The sequence below is a fragment of the Trichogramma pretiosum genome, unplaced genomic scaffold, assembly GCF_000599845.2.
Source record: "Trichogramma pretiosum strain Unisexual culture from Peru unplaced genomic scaffold, Tpre_2.0 scaffold85, whole genome shotgun sequence".
Lineage (NCBI taxonomy): Eukaryota > Metazoa > Arthropoda > Insecta > Hymenoptera > Trichogrammatidae > Trichogramma > Trichogramma pretiosum.
In genome coordinates, this window is record NW_019640935.1 from 33,284 (window position 1) to 58,240 (window position 24,957).

A 24,957-nucleotide genomic window follows, 5' to 3' on the forward strand; every position below is an offset into this window, starting at 1 on the left:
TTAAGAGTTAGGATTGAATATTTTTTGGTTGCCCTAGAGACCTATTTGAAAAAATTTCCGCGCATACTAATTATATGACCCGTCTTTTTCACTATACTATCTCCGATTAATATTAAACAAGCAAAATAATTTCATAAACTATTATCAAAGTTTTATAATTTTTAAAAATGATTATAAAAAATTTAATATTATACAATTTAAAATGAGAATTTTCGGCTTAAATGGAGCGTTAATCTTAAAAATTTGAGTTTTGTTTTTTTAAATTTCAAATAATGTCTATTTAAAATTCTCTGATTTTCAAAATGAAAAATGGCTTCAAGATTCATGTTGAGAAATAATGACTTTTCCCCACGAATAAAGGTAATAATCATGTTCACTTTTTCGCAAAATATTGATTATTCTCTATTTTCACATCCTGTAGCTTTGCAATTTTGTGATTTAAATAGTTAAATCTTAAATGAAAAAATGAAAAGAACTTCAAAACTTTAGAATCAATCAAAAGCATATATGTCAATTTTTCAGGATGGTTTGATTTGAAGTTTAATCTCAAGAAATCAATTTTCAAGTAAGAAAACAAATGTAACACGCAAAGTATACGAGAAAAGCTCACAGAAATGAATGTATCTCAGTAAAAAATAATCGTCTTGGAATTTTAAAAAATCGTATGAAAAGTAAAAAAAATTACCTCTCAAAAATTAAATAATATTTTCTTCAATTTTTCGGGTATGAGCCCATATTATAGTGGCTAATGAATTTTTTGAAAGAATCTTTGTTTGAATTTTATTTTATGTTCATCATCCAAATCGCAGGTGAATTTAATTATCAATGTGAAATCAATTAGGTTGTTTAAGAAATAAAGAAGCTTGTAAACATATTTGTTGTATTTATTTATTTGTTACTAATAGTAAGCTTTTAATTTACAGATATGCCTAAATTGTGAGCGATGTAATTCATATCCATATTATGACCTTGGTACTTCTGCTCTCGTATAGATGGTTGTAATTTTTTGTATGCTGTAATTGCCATAATTGAGTCCATAATTACCTAAATGGACCCTAGGATACTTGAAAAAATTAATTTTTCAGCAATATTTAACAATCGTATTAAAAATTAATAGATAATATTAGTTATCTTTTCGAATGCTCGTGTTTGTAATCCTATAAACCTGACTTAGATGAAGAAATTTCTCACAAAGTATATAAATAAGACACATATGATTTACAAATTTTTTTGAAAAAAAAAAAAACAATATTTTTTCAATTCTTTGATTCATTCGACTTTTTGAAAAATTTTGAATAATTTTCTTAAGGTCACCTAATTTTTTAGATCCAATTGAGAAAAGAGATCTGTTACTAAAAATAATAAGAAAATTACAAATTATTCGTAAAAAGGTCATACCCAAAAATCGCACCAAAAATTCTGAAAAAATTCACACGTGTTCCTTGGTCAATTCTAAGCCATTTTTGTTCTATAACTTTTTTTCGTCAAGTGCTCCATTTTTGAGTTGAAAATTATAGTTTTTTTTTAAATTTTTTTTGCGTTCCGACCGCCATTTTGTTTGTTCACAGAGAGAAAATATACGCATTTGAGGGAGGACCTGCATCACGTGAGAATTGCTGGAACGCTTGCCTGGCTCAATCACTGGCTGTCCGGCGATGAACGCCGGAGACTCTATACGCTGGGACTTGAATCGAACTACGGCCGAACCGCATTAATTAGTCTTATCACTAAATTTTTAACTCACTGAAAAAGTCATTTTTTCTCGAGAAAATCGCCGGGAAACTTTTAAAGTCGAATATCTCACAAAATAGGTCGACTCAAGTCTCAGCGTGCGAGCGGCCGAAGCGACGGTGGTGTATTCGCATCGCTGGACAGCCAGCGATTGAGCCAGGCAAGCGTTCCGGCGATTCTTGCTCGATACAAGTCTTCCCTTAAACGCGTATATTTTCTCTCCGTGTTCAAACATTATTTTATTCTATCTAAACCACGATAACTTTTAACTTAGGTATCGAAAACGCGATATTTGCATGAAAACCATGAGATTTCAAGTGGTTTTCAATTGCAAAATCTAAAAATAAAAAAATTTTTTTTTTAAATAAGTTTAAGTTTATAGTATATTTTGTAACAAGTGCGCGAAGCAGTTGACTCACCCTCGCGGACTAGTTGCAAACGATATTTTTTAACTCTGCTTGCGAGAAACTAGGGTTTTCTGACACTATAAGGTTAGAAAACCCGTGTTTCGCGCACGCAGTGTTAAAAAAGTATATTTGTTGTACATTTGAATAAATTTTTTTTCTGCATACTATGATCAGCCGCTTAATGTGTCCAAATGATTTGATTCCGACGTGGCTATCATAAACGAATTCCACTGTATACAAATAATATATTTAATATTTGATACTAGTAATATGACTGAGGATCATAAAACTACTTATCTTAATTTAAAGTCAAAATTTTGCATTGATAAAAATGCAATAAAATAGAGGTATAACGTAATTTAAAAATGGAAAAATTGTTATTTAAAATTTGTATAAACCGTTAATGTTTGAATTGAGAAACGACCTTTGTTATAAAATTTTAAATATTAGGATTAAAACTGCAATACATGGGAAAAATTCTTTGTTAAATTTTTTCACTAGGTTTCAGCAACAAATCAAATGAAGACACAAATTTTGACAAACATTCATTTTATTTCATAATAGCTAAGATATATTAATGGATCTTCAGATTCATATAAAATAATTATCAAAGTATTATATTATACTTTAATAACACATGAACCATACAAAAGTAAATTTGACATAATTATCCTGCTTGCGGTCAAACGCAATATCGTTCTTTGAAAAAATAATTTTGAATAATTAACTTACTCACAATTTTTTCTGAAGGGTGAGTCATGATGTATTATATGAATATAATTATTCATTTAAAAAATTTATACATTTAAAAAATCTTTCAGTAATGTAATTCTTCTTTTTTCTGCTATATCCATCTGATTTTCCAAGTCACCTCTGTCAGTTGTTTCGGCTCTTTCAATTTTCCAAGATAAGTTTTCTATTTCAGCTTCCAACTGAGCTTGTTGATACTCAAACTTAATAAATAAACAAGAATTAGGAAAAAAAATTTTTGGAATAATGATTATACGAAGTAATAATTACCAATTCCTTTCTTGAACCTGATTCCATGTAATAAGCATAGGGATACGTATATTGCAACGTGTATCGACATCGAGCTAATAGTGAAGCAGCTTCAAATAGATGTTGCCAATCAATCCATGTTCCACTCGCATCCATTACTTTTTTATGTATTCTCAACTTGATTTCTTCTAGCGTTTGTTCTTCTAGTTTCAACGATTTACTATGATTTTCCCACTGTAAAATTGAAATAACTTTTAACTTAGTGTAAAATATTCAAATAGTAGTTTTCGATACAAGGGCCATAAGTAACACTTTTTGGCACGGCGTAGTTTAGGGCCCGAGCGCAGCGAGGGTCCTAACAGCTGGGCCGAAAAGTGTCCCCTATGGCCCGAGTATCGAACAACATTTTATAGTACTGTGCAAAGTTCACATTTATGCCCCCTTTTCCGAGCCATGAGTCGCACTTCTGGTAGCGCGAAGTGAGGTTAGCGCACGAGCGTATGCGAGTGTGATGCGAACGCAGCGGTGCCAGAATGTGCGACTTATGCCACAGAAAAGCATGTCATAAATGTGAACCTATGCCACACGGTGCTATAAACGATTTAAATGAAATTAATGATATTGGAATGAAATAAAACTGACGTATCAATAAAAAAACACGACAGGATTTTTTACAAAACCTAAATCCGAAAATATGTTGTAGAGATTACATTAGATCTTTCAATTTGAGACTTGAAGAATCAATTATATAGGACTTGGAATAGTAACAAAAATTTATATTTGATTTTTTTTTTTTATTTTTATTAGCAAAATGTCGGAGATATCGTTAATTTACTAGAAAGCGATGTTATAACTAGTGAATCCCGTACTCAGTTTTATGGCACTTGTATCGTAATAGTAATTTATCGTGTATCGTGGCAATAATGTCCTGCTTCAGTCACACGTATCATAGTAGTAGATTACGCAACGGGGGCGGGAGGTTGTCGATCGGCACGAGGGTCAAGTATACGAGGGTTGTATTGACACGAGTGCAAAATTGTCAACCACCCCAGTTGCGTACACTAATTTTCATTACAACGTGCGGAAAGTAAATTTAAAAATCGCCAGCAGTGCGGGAAGTAGCACTTTCCTATTTTTCTCCTTTTTTTTGAAAAAATTGTGTAGGCAACACGTGCCCATCTTTTAGCGCACAGTGTACGTAAAAACAACCTACTCGTACCGGTGTATACCTCGTCAAATTATCAGACTTAAGGTGACTCTTTACCTAAATTTTTTTTCATACAAGGTCTTGAAATTTTGGGACAACGGGGATCTGGACCCCACGTTTTTATCGACCGAGACATGCAAAATTTCTTTTATTTTTAACTTTTTCTGTAATTCGAATTTCGACAAATGGCTCTTTAGTCTTTGACGACCTTTATTTTGTCGCTAAGAATAATCAGTTAAAATTGCAGCCCAGTCCATTGAGCAGATTTCACAGAAACTGGATTAAAATTTTTGATCCTGACTTTTGATCCATGGCTTAATCAAAAATTTTTGATCCTGACTTTTGATCCATGGCTTAATCAAAAATTTTAATCCAGTTTCTGGGAAATCTGCTCAATGGAATGGGCTGCAATTTTAACTGATTATTCTTAGCGACAAAATAAAGGTCGTCAAAGAGCCATTTGTCGAAATTCGAATTACAGAAAAAGTTAATAATAAAAGAAACTTTGCATGTCTCGGTCGATAAAAACGTGGGGTCCAGATCTCCTTAACGAATATCTGTCAGACTGGGCGTAATGAACACATACAGAATTTTATAGATTGTTATTAATAAATGATCTTATACGTCGTTGGGTACTCAGACTATTCTTGATTCAGAAATTTTTTGTACTTGGTCAAATAAACAAAAAATCAAGAAACAAGTATAACTCGAGCCAGATTTTGAGAGGTTAGTTCAATTTATCAATTTCAAAAACTTTGATTTTAAACAGAAAATGTATTTTTCGAATACTATACTTAATACGATCGTTCGAATGTAAATCTGGCACTCTACCGAATGACCTATGAGTCAATTTCATACTTGATTATATTGTATCAAATTCACGATTAATACCTTTTTTTCGACAAATAAGATTTTTATAAAAGCGTATAGTCACAAGGTTGTCAAACGAGCGAAGCGCACCCCAGAAATAATAAGCAATTAATGACCTTATAAAGGTAGGATATGAACTCCAGCTACCTAATGTTCGAAGAAAAATAACACTAAACTTATAAACTTGAGTGATATTTTACATTTTAGAGAATTTTTATGATATAAAATTTTTTTTGGAAGGTATTTTTTAAAATAGTTCAATCCAAAATTAATTTTTTTTTGTTTTTTGAAAAGTGTGTTTTCTTAAATTATGAAAATACCGTTACAAAAAAGTCTCATAGAATATTCTGCACGAAATTCTACAGAAAGTCGTGCAAGAGTCCATCAGAATTCTTTCAAAAGTTTTGCAGGATTTTCTGTGGGATTTTTCTGTAGGACTTTTATATAAGAGATACGTTTTCAAGGGATTGCTGAATCAATATCTGTTTAAAAAAGCAATGTGTGGACCTATAATTTGAATAATCCGAATAGTAAATTTTATTAATTTTTAACATGAGTGACGTGGTGGTCAAGCCGGACTAAAACGATCGTTTTTAATTTTTCCTCCATGCATTTTCATCGGATTTTTTTGAAAAGTTTTGGATTTAAATGTACTCAAAAATAATTTTACTCGCATACATTGGATATTTGATCAACTTATTCTAATGTAACAGAGAAAGCCACTAACACTATCGGGTAAGTGCCTTAAAAACTGACTATATAAAGAATATGAAAGAATTTCCTTACCCGTTCATAGTAATGAAGATACTTTTTTAAGGCTTCTCGAGCTTGAGCATGGACACTTTCATGGGCAATATTTGGATTTTCTTTGTAACGAGAGCACTCATAATATTCACTACCATGGGTTTTCCAGTCTCCAAGACACATCCAACAAAATTCATGCTTACAATTGTAGCATTGCATATGATTGCAGCCTCCATTTTTTTCAATGCAAATATGGCATTTGGGACACTAAAAATAATCAAGATAAATTTTTCAATTATTCAAAATTTGATAAAAGCGAATTCGTGGACGCTGTATGCCCTCATGTATTATTAAAATGAAGCACTTGATGAAAATATAAAAATTGAAAGATATAAAAAAAAATGATTTTATGAGTAGTAGTAGTTCGAGAGTGTATTTATTGAGTGAAATTGTGATAGGGTCTAATCATTTATTCACCAATTAATTTTAACAAATGAAGAATGGAAAAATCAGTTTTTCTTGTAGTAGAATTTTAGAAGAAGGTCTTGTCAAAACCAACAAAATGACGGAGTCAGAATGTTTCTACAAGATTTTTTACTAAAATAGCGAATAAAATAGCAACCTCAAGAAAAACTGATTTTTTCAATTTTTCATTTGTTGAAATCAATTGGTGAATAAATGATTGGATCATATCACAATTTATGTATCTGTAAAGCACTTGTAAAGACCTTTCGAATAGTATTTTTTAAATCCTGATCTGACTTTTATTGATTGAACTATAGCACTTTGAAGTTTACTCATTTTTTTCTTAGGTATGGCAAAATTGATCGAACGGTAGTGTACGTCAGACACGATATTTTCATTTGTCTACATCCTCATTATGCAAGATTTCACGGAGCATAAACAGACATTTCTATTCGATTTTTTACCATTTTTCTATTTTTGACCTTTAAATGATCTAGAAAATCAATAATCCCAGAAAAACAGACGTGGAATTCAAATTTAGAAACCCCATAAACGTCGAGTCTATTACATCTAGTTTCTGGATTTTAAAATTTTGTTGTATGCTTATACTATTGATAATCGTTCAAGTACCACAAAAATATTTTTCGTAAAACCCGCTTTGACTGTTTTATTTTCTCAAACACATTTAAAATGCATAAAATAAAATAAGAGACTAAGTGTAAGAGGTATACAACTTTTACCTAAAAAAAAATTCTTACATCTTTTGTGTGAGCACTGATATAGTTGGCCGTTTCAGAATCATCTGCACATTTTGTTAACCACTTTTTAATGGTATTACAATCAGTTGGCGCATGATAATCCATTCCACATCGAAAACAAAATTCTGTTTTACAAATACTGCATATTACACGTTTAGCCTTTAATTCTTTAGATCTAATAATTACTTGACAGTTTGGTCCAGGACAAAATCTAAGTTGAGGATGTGACTTAACATAATCTCTGAAAACAAACAATTGATAACGTTCACGTAGTGCCGGCTTAGTTACGTTAGACAGCACAAAGTCTTCGGGTGCTAAATTTGTACAATCCTTGGCCATGCAACTTATTCCTGAAAATAGAATAGTTACTTTAAATTATATAAAATTTAAAGTAGAATCTTCACAAAACTTCACTATCATTAATACAGTACATGAATAATTATAGTGATTGGGATGATAAAGAAACGTTTATTGCCGAGTCTTTGTTGTTCTCGTGCATGATGAGTGATCTTTGCATCATCATACTTTTGCGGACTTGTATAGAAAGCAATATTTTCATACATAATTACATAGTACTGGGATACTTCCAAAAATTAGTTGTTTGACAAGAATAATCCAGCTTTGCATGAAAATTTTGCTTTCCTAAAAAATGAAGGCAAATGGACTGTGTTCAAGAAATTCATGAACATGTGTAGTCGCTGGGCTTGCACATGTGCGTGCTCACGTGCTGTGCAAGTTAGCAGCGCTTTTCGATACTTAGCGAGAGATGGCGCGCGCCAAGGCCAGCGCCGGTAGCATCTTCCTCTCTCGACACGTGCGATACGCGGCCATTATCACTCTCGTTTTTTCTCTCGCAAAAGTATCACCTCGCGTGTCTTGTACCATTTTTTGCAAATGGTTCTATTGGTCGTATTGAGACGAATAAAAAAAGGAAATCTGTCTTTTACTGCAGAATGAGATGAAATCGAATTTTTTTTGTAAATATTCAATAGTTTTTGAGTTATAGCCGTACAAGCATTTAATTTGATTCGATTTTTTTAAAGCTTAAAAAATGCCTAATTTCTACATTGTACAGAATTTTGAGACAGTCTTATGTGATTGCTGCATAAACCCCGCAATAAGTGCACTTAAAAAGAAGATTCGTGGCTCCAGAATCTGATTCAGTTTTTTACTTGGTAAAGTACAGAAGTCCCTCGTTATACGTGGGGGTTACATTCCTCAAAAGTACCGCGTATAACGAAACCGTGTAAAACAGGACCTTATGCTTATGGAAAATAAGGGGTTATGTTCCAAGAACTCGAAAGTTGGTAAAAAAAAAATACTATTTATAAGAAATATCAAAAATTGTCATTATTTTCCAAAATAATCCGTCAATTTTGACTGCTTTGATCTTCTCAAAATATCTTTGTACAATTCATCATAAATTTGGACTGCCGAATCACACAAGCGCTTAAAATTTAAACTAACAAGGAGAGCTTTTCAGGTCCGGGTCACAGATCTTTACCAAACTTTTTTGGGGGTCTTTTGGTACTCGATACTGAAGCTCTCTGTGCTTAGTTTGATCCAATGGGCCTTAGGGCCCATTTTGTAGAGGACTTTCCCCATTAAAAAAAAATCTTTGTTATTTTCTATATCGATATATAAGAAGAAAGAACGCCTTTTGGGCACTTGTTGCATAAATAACTATATACGCACACATTTTAGTGCACAAAAAGCGTTTTTGGACACTGGTATGTGCGATAAACAACTTACTCGTGCCGGCATGGCCATCACTCATGTGTCTTCTCGCGCCGGCGTAGTCAATACTAGTACTCACAAAACAATCCATTCGTTCCAGCGTAGCTAGCACTCATGTCTTGTTTGATTGCACTCGTACTGACTGTCACCAGCCCTCGTGCATACACTGTGCGCAAAAACGCATTTGGAACACTTGTTGCATAAACAAGAAAAATTTTTTGTATTTTAGTAGGAAAAAAAATACTTAGACAAAAATTCAAGACCACTAGGATCAAGATTGATTCAATTCAGATTCCTGCGACACAGGGTCTTGGAATGATAAGTCAGTATGGGTGCGGACTGGACCAATTTAAATAATAAAAGGTACAAGAGACAGGGTTTTTTGTTTAGTTGCAATAAGACTTAAAAAAAAACATAATTTTACATCAAATCAAAAACTTTAATTTCAACATTTCATTTTCATGTTTTTCAATTGATAGGATAATGCAGGATTTAACACAGGTGAGCCCCTTTAAGATTTTTAAGGTCAATCATCTGGTGATAAAAATTAAAATCCACCTTGAAATCTAGATAACAAAATCTAGTTAGTTTATTAAAACAGAGCTTCATTTCCTGTTCGAAAATCTAATTAGAATTCTGTCAAATCTGGCAACTTTATTTATAAAGGTTCAGTTATGGAAGATATAAGTACCTATTAAAACATAATAATATATATAATCTCGAATTCACTAAAATTCTCTAGATCATAGAAAAATCCTCTTCAATTTACATCGATGTTTATTTATTTGGCCCGTGAAGGGAATTTACATGAATTTTTGCCTCTTTAATTTATTTTACATGATACAAATAAATATAATTGTAAACATTACGGTGGAGCGAAAACACTTATTTTTGAAAATCACTTTGTAATAAGGTAAAAAAGTATTTTTTCGCCATAAAAAGAAGGTAGCCTAAATTTGATTACTGTGTAACGTAAATAGTTGTCTTTGGACAAATATTTCGTATGATTTGCCTTGATATACCGATTATTTTGAGTCTGCTGAATTAACGTACAATAACTCAGGAATTGTTGGTTAGTTCATTGCCTCTGAAACCGTGACTCACATTGTGAAGAAAATTTTGTATAAAATTAGAATAATAAATGAAAAGTATCCTTATATTAGAAAATAAATAGAAAGGATGAATATATTCTAATTATCATATTTATTATAATCTGAACTTACATTGATGAATTGAATGGAGTACCTGTTCTCGATACAAAGAAGCAGAGCTTAATTCTTAGAACTGTCCAGTTTGGAAACCGGAGAAGAAGAAAGTGAGTAATCGATCATTTTTCTATGAGTTAATCATTAATTCTCAAAAGTGAAAGGTTTTCTATTATTTGATTGACACGCCTCTAAACTTCTATGTGCCAAGTATTCAAGCCTTTCCTTCAAATACGTGTTTATATGATAAAACAGTTAGTTCTTATACTAATCATTGTTATATCTAACAATTATATACTTAATTATTTATTAATAATATTATTATTTATTATAACTCATACTAACCGAAAGATTTTATCACTATAATTTGATTTAGTTATTTGTTTCAATGGTTTAAATATTATTGGTTGTATAATTGATTATTGTTTTATATTCTATTAATTAATTTACTTAATTGAATTATTATAATTATTCACTTATGACTGTGTATAATATCATCACACACTACGAGACTGAGGCTCATGATCTTCTTCTCTATTGTTTTATAGAAGATTAAATTACGTCAAGTCATTGAAATGCGTAAAGATAATAGATCATCTTAAAATGATTAGAATAGATAACATGTATATTGGGTTGCATATGTAAAGGCGTCGCTTTAGAGACTGGAGTAATCTTGCAAGCAATGTCCAAATACATAATGTCATTCTTTTAATGTTTGTAGTAGCAACATTACACTGACAATTATGTTCCACTATAACCAGCAAAAACACGCTGTTTTTTTACCCTTTTTCACAATTCTCCATTTTTTAACCGTGTTTTGAGCGAATAAGTTAATAATCACTTATCTAATTTTTTTTACCCATTGGAAGGGCTAGACAAGAGTTTATGGATCAGGAGTTCAAATTTTGCTCTGGCTATTCCCCTAGGCATATTTTAGGCTCATTTTAAGAATTTTGTTTTATTTTACTTTTTACTTTGATTAGCTGACAGCAAGTCATTTTTTGTTTAAATCGGATTCGGGAGCCACGAATCTCTTTGTTTGAAAGGATTTTTCGCGAGATTCATGCGGCGAGCAGTTAAGATGGTCTGAAAAAATTTTGCCCGAGTTAGGAATATGGCATTTTTTAAGCTTAAAAAAATTAAATCAAAATAACTGTTTCTACGGCTATATCTCCTAAACCATTGAATATTTACGGAAACAGTTTGGTTTCACCTTATTATAGAAAAAAAGACAAAGATTTCCTTTTCTAGTAATATTACTTTATGCAATAAGTGTGGATATCCTTTTTTTGCAAAACGAGGGGTTGCAGCACGAGCTCAAAGGCGAGTACTGTAACGAGTTTTGCTGAAAAGCTTATTGACACAAGTTGCATACCAGTACTTTACGATATAAGGACTGTAAGTGACGTATCGGAAAGTGTCCCCAATGGCCCGAGTATCGTACTCGATTTTATAGCACTGTGCTAAGTTTACATTTATGCTCCTTTTTCCGAGTTATAAGTCGCACTTTCTGGTACCGGCAAGTGAGGTTAGCGCACGAGTGCTGCGAGTGTGATGCGAACGATGCGGTACCGTAAAGTGCGACTTATACCACCGAAAAGCGTGCTTTAAATGAGAACTTAGAACACACAGTTCTATAAACATATATAAAAGCCAGCATTGTGTCACAAGTGACTGCACGAGTCAACTGCTTGTCGACTATTGACTAACTTTTAATACAAATAATTAGTATTAATGTGTCAGTTTTCGATATTTTCAAAAAATATTCTCACTCTACTTGCTTTTAGAAATTAATCTTAATGTTAAAAAAGCATGCTCTTCTATTAGGTAATCAAAAACTGGTACAATTCACTCTAATTATTTATATTAGAAGGTTGGCAATGTCATATGAATAGATAAAGAAGAACTAGCAGCTGACTCGTGCAGTTGCTTATGTCACAACGCTGATTAAACAAATATGTCAATTCAGTTATGAGTCCACTTTTATCTCAAAAAAATAGGCAAAACAAAATTATTTTGTTTTTTAACAAAAAAGTAATAAAATAACGTGTGCGATGTTAATAATTGAATTATTTAATTCATTATTCCCTTTTCATTAAAAATATTCTTCCGGTAAAATTTCAATTAGAAAATCTGAATGTACATGTATATGAGCAATTCTGGAATTTAGTTTCAAATTTTTTGATTAAGAACGGACAATTTTTTTTCTTTAGGCGCATATTATGAATATGGAGTATTGTTCTTGAAGGTCCTAGGAAGCTAAAAAAATGCGTGAACATGAAATTTAAAGATAGGTAATTTTCTTCTGGCTACTTTTGTGTTTTAGGGCCCAAAAAGTCATGTTTTAGCGTAAATACGACAATTCAATCAATTTCAAAGTGGCTGAAAAAGTATCAAAACTCATTTAAAAAAAGTGACTGACTACTCCATTCGATAGGAAATTTTCTCAGCTTTCCGATGGTGATGTCAGATTTTTCGATACATTGCATAATCACCGAGAAAACCATCACCAAACATGCCGAGCTAAATATCTCGAAAAATTCAGTACGGAAAAAGTGTTTTTCATGGTTTATTTCTGATTTTTTTCTTATGAAAATTGAATATTTCGGAAAATATGATACTACCATCCGAATGCTAAGGAAGTTTTCTATCGAAATCACATTTATTTATTTTTTGAGTCTAATTACGAGCGAATTTCGATTGGAGCGAGCCACGCGACTGCGCTGAAAACAGCTCGGAATCAGAAAACAACGAACACAGTAAACGAAATTCACTTGTACATTATTGTAATTCGTCGGAAAAAATAATTAAAGATACGATTTCGATGGAAAATTTCCTCAGCTTTTCGACGGTAGTACAGTGAAGAATTGTACAGAGATATTTTGAGAAGATCAAAGCAGTCAAAGTTGACGGATTATTTTGGAAAATAATGACAATTTTTTATATTATTTATAAATAAAATTTTTTTTTTTTACCAACTTTCGAATTCTTGGAACGTAACCCCCTATTTCCCATAAGCGTAAGGTCCCGTTATACGCGGTTTCGTTATACGCGGTACTTTTGAGGAACGTAACCCCCGCGTATAACGAGACCCCACTGTATCATATTTTCCGAAATATTCAATTTTCATAAGAAAACAGTCAGAAATAAACCACGAAAAACACTTTTTCTGTACTGAATTTTTCGAGATATTTAGCTCAGCATGTTTGGTGATGGTTTTCTCGGTGATCATGCAATGTATCGAAAAATCTGACATCACCATCGGAAAGCTGAGAAAATTTCCTATCGAATGGAGTAGTCAGTCACTTTTTTTAAATGAGTTTTGATACTTTTTCAGCCACTTTGAAATTGATTGAATTGTCGTATTTACGCTAAAACATGACTTTTTGGGCCCTAAAACACAAAAGTAGCCAGAAGAAAATTACCTATCTTTAAATTTCATGTTCACGCATTTTTTTAGCTTCCTAGGACCTTCAAGAACAATACCCCATATTCACAATATACGCCTAAAGAAAAAAAAATTTTCCGTTCTTAGTCAAAAAATTTGAAACTAAATAAAGGAATTGCTCATATACACGAAATTTACCCGAAAATTTTCTATTAATTCGTGATATATTTATGAGTAAAAATTCAACAATGGTTTTTTAATGAATTATTTGCTACTTCACTATAACCCTATTTTTTGGTTCACTGTAAATTTTATGGTGGTCTCTCATGACAGATCACATATTTGATTAATTTTTCATTGTTCAATATGTATTAAAATTAGTTTTTATACTTTAGTGCAAGCAATTGAAAAAACTAATCCTTAACAAGATGTTTTATTTATTTTCTTATTTATTTTCTATTTCTAATATGATATGCATTAAAATTACTATTAATTATAAAAATGAAAGTAATTAAAAAAGCTTCTCAAGTTATTAATTGGTTTTGATATGAAAGTATTTATGTTTCTATAGTTTATGGTCAATAACTCAAAATTAATTGTCAAAACTCTTTCAGATCACTAAATAAGGTGAAGAATAATTTGTCTATTTGCAGTCCAAGATACCCAATCATTGTATATCTATAATTAAAGTGGTACATATACAAAACAATAATATTATGGATTTTTTGGACTACAAATAAAAGGTGTCAAAATGTTCTGTTAAATATTTGAGCGTACCTGTTGAAATCCCTTGAGCGATTTGAGTCTCAAAGTGAATGCACCAACAATCTTTGCAAAAAAAATGCCCACAGTTGAGAGCATTAAATTTTTCTAAAGATAATAATGAAAAACAAACTAAACAATTCAATTCTGTAAGATGGTCATTGCAGCTTATATCTGTGAATTTTAGAGAATTCATAGTAACATCAGTGGTAATTTTTAGGGTATCGTCTTTGTATTTCATTAAAATATCTTGTAAAGACCATTTATTTTCATAAAGAAAAAGCTTGGCAAGAGAAGGAGTTATCTTGAGATTAGAACTCAGTAGTTCAACATTTTCATTTAACAATCGTTCCACATCTTCTACTCTCAAACAATCAAAAGCTGTAATCTCCAATTCTCTTAATTGTTGGTTGGAATCAATATCATTGTCGGGTACACTATCCCAAATCTGGTTACTGTAATAATCTTCATAATTAGCGTCTCCACAATCTGAATCAGAGCATTCCATATCACTATTACACTCCATTCCTGACATAGTTATGAATAGTTCAATTAAGTCATACTAAAAATATTCTACTGATAGTTGAATTTGTTGATACTACTGGTATAATTTCACAAACAAGGAATATTCATTTTAATACTGTAGTAATCTAAGAGTTGTTTGATCATAAAACATCGCCTCTATTATAATTTTTTGCTCAAAATATACTATGATCGATAATAATTTTATGACAAAATGTACAAATCTAAATATGGATGTACTTTTATAATATGAAAACAAAGTGTTAGTATAAAAATGTTCCGTACATGTAAGTATGCAACTTTTCAATCAACTAGGATAAAAACTGTAGGAAAACGATGCTCAGCGGCTTAGTCTGCTCAGTGCTGCCTCGAGTTTCAAGAAAATCAACTACTTTTTCACCTCCTTTTTTTTGGTTTGTGACACTGGCTTTATGGCGGTCCAATAGCGTAAAGCTGTATAATTTAATCTGAAGTATAATGGGGATCCGATATACAGACCCTTTAAATGAAAATAGTTTAATCAAAAAATTATAATCAATGAAAAAATTTTAAAATCGATTATCATTCAAGAATAAAATGTTATTAAGAAGATTAAGTATAAAATTCATAAGATTAATTGTGTGTCTAGCGTTAATTGATTTGTTCAAAAGCAAGCTGAAGTTGAGACTAGTTCAGCTTTTAATCGATAAAATTCGATGATAGAACTAACTAATTAAATCTTACCAGTTCTAGCTATACAGTTGAAAAAAACTGCGTGGATTTCTACTTGCATTTTACGCAACTCCGATTTTAACTGCATTCCGTATGGGAAGTGCATGTATTTTCTTATATAAATCCCTGGCAAAAAATTTCTGTAGGATCTCGCAAAATTTGTCTAAGAGATATTTTTGCCGGATTTTTAGTCTGGTAATACGAGCTCTATTTTTGGGTAATCGAGCGAGAAACTTAAATCGAAAAATCCTCCCAAAAATAGAGCTTCAACCAAGGTAAGTCCATTGCAAAGAAAGCTTTGAACTACTTTGAATGACTTAGTTTAATTTTTTTTACGAACATCTACACTGTCATAAAATCCACACAAAAATCCACTCGGAAATCCATATAGGAATCGTGGTTTTTTTTCACACATCATGAGCTTGCAAATTTGAATCGCAAGTCTAATTATGAAATGTAGAAAATATTTTTTAAAAATGATAAAAAACTAAAAAACATTTTTTTTTCTCGTTTCTCTCTCTTCTCTACTTTTTTTTACTTTTTTTTTTTATTTTATTTTATTTTATTTTATTTTATTTTATTTTTTTCTCTACTTATAAAAAAGAGATCATGGACCTCAAAGTGAAGCATCGTAAAACGACCTCTAATTGGCTGACACTGACGACGACGTCCGACGCGAGTCGACTCGATACGAGCGCCTGAGCCGCTAACTGTCAACAGACCTTTAACCTCAAAACACGAATGAAAAAATTTGCTCGCGAAGCGAGTTTGAAACTTACTATTTCTAACGCACCTTTTGAAGCAAAAAACCGCTTTTTTTGACGAAAATAATTTTTTTGGACGATACGGAGCCTCAAAAAATCTGGAAAAATTTTTTTCTTGTTTTTTTGATCAAGATACATAACCTCAAATTTTTTCAGATTTTTTTATTGAAGGTGATAGCTTCTAGGGCCAAAAAATACTATTTTGAACAAAAAAAGGTTCCTAGAACCTGATGGTTTCGGTGAACAAATTTGAAAATATTTTTTTTTAATTCCTTGTCAAATTTTAATAAATTTTTACCTTTTCAAAATTCCGATTGAAGCCTCCTAGCTAAATCGAGAGCATCAAAACAGATTTATCATTTTTAATGTGTCTTCAGAGACGTCTTCAGATTTTGGCATTAATCTTTGTCCTACTCTACATTGAGCTAGGAGGCTTCAATCGGAAACTTGAAACGGTCAAAATTTATTAAATTTTGACAAGGAATTCAAAAAAAAATTTTTTCAAATTTCTTTACCGTAACCATCGGGTTCTAGGAACCTTTTTATGTTACAAATAGCATATTTCAACCCTAGAAGCTATCGCCTTCAATTAAAAAATCTGAAAAAATTTGAGGCTATGTGTTTTAATGAAAAAAACAAGAAAAAAATTTTTTCAGATTTTTCGAGGCTCCGTACCCTCCTAAAAAAATTATTTTCGTTAAAAAAAGCGGTTTTTTGCTTCAAAAGGTGCGTAAGGTAATCTGAAAAAATCTGAAAAAATTGGCCAGTTCTACGTCGGCTCATATCTCCGTATCTCGATTTTCAGAATTTATAATGGTTTTATCTGAAGGCCTGAAGCACTCAAAAAATTTGAAAAAATTCAAGGTTGTTTGGATTATTGAAAAGTATTTTTTTGAATTTTTTCAGATCTTTTAATTGCTTTATGTCCTCAGAAAAAATATAGATCGAAAATGGACTTTTATACCGGAAGTGGGGGGTAGGAGGGGGGAGGGGGTCTTAAATTTGGTTTTTGGGACCTTTTTATGATGTACTATAACATACCAAAACCGCGTCGGTTTTGTAAAAAAGTATTATTTTGACCCACTAGTAAAAATGAAAAAAACATAAAAAAAAGATATAAAGGGTTTTTCAATGGACGTTCGAGTTTATTAGTGTGGTTTTCAGAAATTGTTGCTAGAAATTTTGGAGATTCGATTGGAGAAAAAATTTTCAGATAATTTATTTGCAAGCACTCCCTATAATAAATTATTGGCCTTATAGAATAATCTACCATTTAAATTTTTGCTTTTTAATAAGGAGCTATTTGTGTAAACTAATAGAATTTAATTGTGAGATAATGCGTGGCCGCGCATGCAGGTTTTTATAGTTCTTAAGGTACCGCCACTTTCAAGTTGTAGAGGCGCAATCGTGAAATCGACAAGAAAAGCGGAGCGATTTATAAATTTGCGAAATTGGCACAGCACATCTAATAGATTTCAGTCACAAGTCGATTTTTTATCGAAACTTCAAGTGTACATTCGAAAACATTCCTAGGCTAGGTGCAAAAAAAATGCTTCAAAAGACACAAGAATCTTCAAATATTTTTTTTTTAACTTTTCAGGGAATTTCTTTTAGTTGAAATTTTTTTTAATTAAATCGATCCGTTTGTTTAGGTTTCAACTTTTCGTCGAGTTTTTTTTCAATTACGTCATTATGCATTTCTCTAAATGTTTCTATGTAATAGTAAAAGATATTATCAAGCATTAGCAAATTATTAAAGGTCTCTGCTTGATCAATGCACAATCAACGAGAACCGAACTCACCACCGTAAACATTAAAGAAACAGCCAGCAATGCATCGTGACCGTGTTTAACATCGCAATTGTGCTAGTGCATGATTACTACTCTTATAATACAATAATAGTAAATCATAAAATTTTCAATAGATCAATTAATCTATCAAACTGATCTAATATGATTATTATCAAATAATTATTATTAAATGATTAATATTGAGTAATCATATTTGTTATAGAACAATACACCGTGCAGTGTTCGTTTTTTTCTTCAAAAAATAGACTTCATTACAATTTATATAAAGTAATGCATGGGTATGTATGTACGTGGATGCGTCATCCGCTCGGCTAACGACCGTGTTAGTTGTTATCTGACTTTCCGGCTTGACTCAACTGAGTAGTAAGAGGCAATAAGGACCAATAATTGTGACACCATGTTGGAATTTTGCACTGCAGTCTGCATGTAGCAAAGCGAATGATTCCATCGGCTTTAATAAATTCTTCGTCTTACTATCACGATTATTGAAAAACTTTCAATGATACAACTATTGCAAAATCCGTCTTCATCGTCGACAAGTTGTCGTTCGTCAAGATAAAAAATATTCAATTTACGAGGTGCTATTTATGCTATTAGTTAAAAAAAAATTTTTCGCTCATTGGTAGATCCATGAGCTTTATTGCTGCGTGTTTTGAACACATTTTCTAACTAAATTTAAATTATTGAATTGTGACGTTGTGTTTAATATGCGTCTGAAATGCTTGACATCTCGATTCAAAATCTTCAACAGTAAATACTAATTTTAATAATACTGCTATGGTTATGACTCGTAATGCATTTGTGACTGATGATCATAGACTGAAACAAAACAGAAATATGTCAGCTACTGGAATACTCATATGTCATGTCAATTCTTATCCATTTCATGAAAGAACTTTATCACTAGAACATCCAGTGAAAATTGGGCGTTCAGTTGCAAGAGTTAAAGCTTCAAATGATAATGCCATTTTTGATTGTAAAGTGTTATCAAGAAACCATGCCTTGTTGTGGTATGAAAGTGGGAAATTTTTCTTGAAGGATACTAAAAGCAGCAATGGTACTTTTGTTAATAACAAACGTCTAAGTCCATCTGGTGAAGAATCCATAGCTTGTGAAATATGTTCAGGAGACATTGTTCAATTTGGTGTTGACGTTGTTGAAAGTACTAAAAAAGTTACTCATGGATGTATAGTAGCTACTTTAAAACTTTATTTACCTGATGGAAAAGAGGCTAAAGCATTATTTTCAAATTCTATTGCCTATGTCAACATTACTCTTGAAGATCTTTACAAATTAAATCAATGTATTCAAGAAGCAGGACGGAGAGAAAATGCTCTAAGATCAAAACTAGATTACATGCAGCAGTTGTTAGAACAAACAAGAATTGCAACTAATCAAGGTTGGAAGGCTTTAGTATTAGAAGATTGCTTATTGTCTCGGCTGGAAATGTTGGAAAGTCAAGTATTAGTCTATTCCAAAAATTTTAATGAAGATAAATTAAAAATGGAAATGTTATGTTTATTGGAAGATAAAGTACAATATCAAACTGCTACAAAAGAAATTTTGCAGAAAAAAGTTCAAGAAAAACATGATATAGTCAGTAAAATTCAACTTTTGAAGTGCAGATTGTGTCAATGTCAAGATGAAAGCCAAAGTTTACAAGCTGTTTTAAGGAAAAATCAAAGTGAACTCCAAGATCTCGCGATTAAGCATACAAAAACTCAACAAGTTTTACAAGAAACAACCAACAAACTTTCAGAAGCTGAAAATAAACTAAAGGAAATGATTCAAAAAAGACATAATGAAAATGAAGATAAATTAAATGAAATCAAAAAATATAAGTACTCTGATCATAATTTAATTATGAATTATAATGATTCAAAATTAGATTCAGTAAATATTCACAAACAAATGAGTGCTTTAAAAAACTTTATCAAAACACTGCAAGATACCAACAATGAATTTTTCATAAATCAAGAAAGTTTAATCGAATTCATAAACAGAATTCTTAGTCACTGGGATTCAATATACTTGAATATTCTCAATAATGACTTTCATAAAAATCAAAATGATGATCATTCATTAGTCTCTTTGAATGATATCGAAAATGATCATACTACAGCTATGTTTTGCAGTAAAAATGATATCATCAATACTTGTACTAAAAATTATATAGGAGAATGTGCACCAACTAGTCAAAAAATATTCTTCATATCTGATAAATATACTAACTTGAAGCAACTAAGACAATATTACATAAAAAAAAGTATGTCTCTACATTCACGGTTTTCTTTTGATCCAACTACAGACATAAAAAGTTTGAATTTCAAGTGTAATAATACTTCAGATTGCATTCAATTTTTATTAAAATTTCCTAGCATTAAATACAATTTAAAAAAGAAAATATGTAAAGATCTTTTTACATCGTTAGAATTTCAATCTTCTAATATGTCAAATCAACAAAACAAACTATGCAAAAAAATTGAAGAAAAAGAAATAAAAAATCTTTTGACTGGCCAAGCTACAAAATTAAAACAAATTGCTGACAAAATAAATGATAATGTAAATAAGGGTTCAAGTGAAGATTTTTGCATTAACCAATTAATTGAGAAATGCATTTCACTCAGTGAACTTCCATGTTCAAATGATGTAAAATTCCATAGCGATGATAATCCAAAGTCTTTAAAAGATTGGCTATTATTAAATTCAATTGAAACAAACTCAAAAAATAATATCAAACATGATATAAATTTATGGAAAATTCAATTACAAGCTAAATATCTTAAAGAGTTAAGTGAGCAATTAGTTATGATGAAAGAAAAATATAACATGAGCCTTTCTGAAAAATTGATTATATCAAAAAAATATCTTTCATTAGAAGCTAAGTGTAAATCCATTTCATATAAATCTCACGTTATATCAATTTATTATGTACTTCCATTAGTACTTGCCTTGATATGGATGCTTATCGAGAAGTTGTTATAACTAGCTATTTTAATTTAGTTCTTAAGATAAAAATTTAATTTGTACATTACAGTGATTCATAAATGATTATTAATGTATACCATTTCTTATGTTTATTGTAAACCTACTTCATTTTAAATTGTTATTGTCATCCAGTATGACAAAAAATAATGAAAACTGAATTTTGCTTTAGTAGATCAAAAAACAGTTTTGATAATCAGGAAAATTATAAAAGTTTACTTTCGTTTATTATTTTTCAAGTCTTTTGTTATTTTTGTGTTAATGCCTAAATGGAAATTGTTGATGCTTTAATAATTTAATTAATCATTAAGAGAGTCAAAAAATGTTGTAAAGATTATGTTCTGAATACATTCAACAGTTACTTCAAATTAAAAATAATATCCATTTACTCCTAAGAAATCAACCATTTTCAAGCAGGTTTCAATATTCTTTTAAGTTGGACAAACTCATATTTGTAATAACAACTTTAAAGGCTTTTTAATTGTTGCTTACATTTTACAAGAGCTATCATTTTTATATTACAAGTTTATAATACTAAAAACTACTCATATTTTATAATAAGTAAGTTCTTGGGTCAATTGCTATTGTTAATAACTTACAAACCACCATGTAAAGTTTAAATTAGTAATAAATAACTCAACCGTTGTAAGTTTTGATATTAAAAATTTTTTAGACTCAATCAATATACAATAATTGAATTTAGTAATTTGTTTCAAATACTATTATTAATAAAAATACCATAAGCATTTTCAAAAACTAAGTCACTTACAATATTTTATATGAAATTGAAAGTTTATAAAAACTATTTTGAGAAAATCTTGATAATTTTCTGCAGTTTCCACAGACTTTCTTAAAACTACTGTTTTATGTATATTACAATTTGCATTCTATATTAAGAGATCTTTTGAAAGAACTCAATTTAAATTCAAAATATTTTCAGGACCGAAAAAATTACGTCCTTTTTTTCTTATACATCCTACAGAATCTAAATAAACTTTCATTTTAATTAATTTTTTTTATATTTTTATAAAGGAAATTGAAATTAAAAAAAAATGCTACCTAAGCAGAATTGGACAAATATTGTGTACTACCACATACATATCTCGAAGCAAAATTGATCGGAATCAAAGAAAATGTTTAAAATTGCTTACTATAGTTTTATCTATAATTGAATAGGTCCATGATTTTCTATTCAAAATATTATTTTCAGAAAAGGTTTGAAAATTTCGGTAGAAAATTTAAAACACTAAAAAAATAGAAGGATTTTTGAAGTCTCGGCTGACTCTACTGATTATGAAAATCCTAGCTGATTATGAATAATCAAAGTTTATAATAACTAGTTACAATATTTTTTGCTCATAAAAACTTACCAGAAAACAGAAAAATTTTCTGCAAAACGATGATTACATTAAAAATTTTCGGTTCATAAAAGCTTATAAAAGTTTACTCCAGTTTATGAATATTTGTATATTGCCTACAAGCTCGAAGTTTAAACAAATTGAAAAAAACATTTTGAAATCTTGAAAATTTAATAATTTAAAAAACAAATTAAATATTTTCCATGTCACATCAAACTCGTTTTTAAGAAAGAAATTTGATGCACCTTCCAATTGCTATAAAATTTGATGATCGATCCTACACATCCGCATTTAGCAGATTTCAATAGAAATTAAAAACATCTTGAATTAATAATTTTTCATTTAAATTTGATCAGTCATAGTTATTTATTTACAATGAAATACATAATTTTTAGTATCCAAACTACTTTTTTTAAAATCATTGGCTTTCATAGGTAGATAGAAGTTAATTATAAAAATGACTATTGTGTAATTTGAAAACTTTATTTTCAACCAGAACTTAATTGTACAATTAATAAGGGATTATTTATATAATTTTCTAACTATTACGCTTCCAGAGAAAGTTTCCATCTTTTCTCGAGAATTATTAAATCTCTTTAGTCGTAAAATTTATCACATAAAAACCAGGCTATTCGTTAAATAGTCCAACCAGTTTTTGACCCACTGCAATGATCTTCAATAACTCGACAGCTTGCAACTAATAAGATTCTATAAAATAGAAATCAATTTTTTTGAGAAATCTGTATTCAACCGAAAATTTTACGTACTCAGGTAACGTGAATGCTTTCAAGGACCCCTTAGCATAGGTTGCAAGAAGATATATTTCGATTGATAATCACCACTGTGAATCCATTTGAAAGATGTTTCATAAAAAAATATTATCATAGACTCGCCAGCACGAGTATTCAAAGCAAAATAGAAAACATATTATAGGACTATCATATTCAATTTATAATTTGTTGATAGTCATTAATATTTTCAAATTTTTATTTATGAAATAGCTTATTTGTATTTATCGAACCAACCCGATTTTTCAGGTTGACCCATAACGATAATAGTTTTTCCTATGTATAATGATTGGTGGCCTTGAGAAAGGCCGATTGTTTTGGTGGATCAAAAGAGCAAGGTAATTTACTTCGAGCTGGTGTACTTGGTTACGGCTTTGGTGCCTTCAGAGACGGCGTGCTTGGCAAGCTCACCAGGCAACAGAAGCCTGACGGCAGTTTGGATCTCCCGGGAGGTGATGGTCGATCTCTTGTTGTAATGAGCCAAACGGGAAGCTTCAGCGGCGATGCGCTCAAAGATGTCATTGACGAAGCTGTTCATGATGCTCATGGCCTTGGAGGACACACCGGTGTCAGGGTGAACCTGCTTCAAGACCTTGTAGATGTAGATGGCGTAACTTTCCTTCCTCCTCTTCTTCTTGCCTTTCTTGTCGCTCTTGGAGATGTTTTTCTGGGCTTTGCCAGACTTCTTGACGGCTTTACCACTGGTTTTCGGTGCCATTGCAGAGGAGTCTCTTTACGGATTCGGTGAATACGAAAGAATGTGCCGGGCTGCAGTTCGGCGACTCAATTTATATAAAAAACTGTGCGGCGCGCGACGCGGTAACGCGCTAAGCCCCCTCCACTCCTACTCAGCTGCTTTTCCCCCCTATTCGTTCGCGCGCCATCTGATTTTCGCTATAAATAGCTTCACACCGCCTCTCGGCTTTCAAATCGCATTCGTGCCTTCTCTCAGTCACACGTACGAATTTTACTCAACCTCTCGCAACTATGTCTGGACGTGGAAAAGGTGGTGCCGGCAAAGCCAAGGGAAAGTCAAAGACCCGCTCGACTCGCGCTGGACTTCAATTCCCAGTGGGCAGAATTCATCGTCTGCTCCGCAAAGGCAACTACGCCGAGCGAGTTGGTGCTGGAGCCCCAGTCTACTTGGCTGCCGTCATGGAATACTTGGCCGCTGAGGTCCTCGAGTTGGCAGGTAATGCCGCTCGTGACAACAAGAAGACCAGGATCATCCCCAGACATCTCCAATTGGCCATCCGCAATGACGAAGAATTGAACAAACTCTTGTCCGGAGTCACCATCGCCCAGGGTGGTGTCCTGCCTAACATCCAGGCCGTACTTCTGCCCAAAAAGACTGAGAAGAAAGCTTAAATTTCTTTACCACACACTTGACAAACAACCGGCCCTTCTCAGGGCCAACAAATTATTACAACATAGGAATATCTATTCATTGACCATACTTGAAATAAATAATTTCTCATAATAACAAATACGCGATGTACGGATAACAATTGAAGAATATAATAACAGTAATAAGTATGAAAAAATTCGTGTTTCACATTGTATACAAAACATTACGTTTTGTAACTTCAGACACCAAGTCCACAGACCGGTGACAGTACCCTTATAAAAATTTCCAATAGGATCCCGCGAAATTCCTATTGGAATCCTATAGGACTCCTGTAGGAATTTCGCGAGATCCTATAGGAAATTTTTATAAGGGTAATTATCGTGTCGACGTTTCTTGA

The 24,957-nt window shown here is 31.5% G+C and overlaps 4 protein-coding genes across 4 annotated transcripts; 2 read left to right on the top strand and 2 right to left on the bottom strand.

Moving 5' to 3' along the window:
- Window positions 1–2,905: 2,905 nt before the first annotated feature.
- LOC106659280 (potential E3 ubiquitin-protein ligase ariadne-2) lies at window positions 2,906–15,111 on the bottom strand. The gene is made up of 5 exons (XM_014381722.2): window positions 14,289–15,111; window positions 7,182–7,531; window positions 6,001–6,225; window positions 3,159–3,371; window positions 2,906–3,091 (listed from the first exon to the last, which is right to left on the bottom strand). The coding sequence occupies exons 1-5, from the start codon at window positions 14,806–14,808 to the stop codon at window positions 2,936–2,938; spliced, it is 1,464 nt and encodes a 487-aa protein (XP_014237208.1). The 5' UTR covers window positions 14,809–15,111; the 3' UTR covers window positions 2,906–2,935.
- A 3,002-nt stretch (window positions 15,112–18,113) lies between these two features.
- On the top strand, window positions 18,114–21,715 carry LOC106659275 (sarcolemmal membrane-associated protein). The gene has a single exon (XM_014381718.2). It carries the CDS (start codon window positions 18,859–18,861, stop codon window positions 21,064–21,066), a length of 2,208 nt encoding a protein of 735 aa, XP_014237204.1. The 5' UTR covers window positions 18,114–18,858; the 3' UTR covers window positions 21,067–21,715.
- Window positions 21,716–23,511: 1,796 nt separating this feature from the next.
- Window positions 23,512–23,982, bottom strand: LOC106659279 (histone H2B). The gene has a single exon (XM_014381721.2). The coding sequence runs from the start codon at window positions 23,928–23,930 to the stop codon at window positions 23,556–23,558; it is 375 nt and encodes a 124-aa protein (XP_014237207.1). The 5' UTR covers window positions 23,931–23,982; the 3' UTR covers window positions 23,512–23,555.
- Window positions 23,983–24,155: 173 nt separating this feature from the next.
- LOC106659258 (histone H2A) lies at window positions 24,156–24,700 on the top strand. Its single transcript, XM_014381693.2, has one exon. It carries the CDS (start codon window positions 24,200–24,202, stop codon window positions 24,578–24,580), a length of 381 nt encoding a protein of 126 aa, XP_014237179.1. The 5' UTR covers window positions 24,156–24,199; the 3' UTR covers window positions 24,581–24,700.
- Window positions 24,701–24,957: the final 257 nt, after the last annotated feature.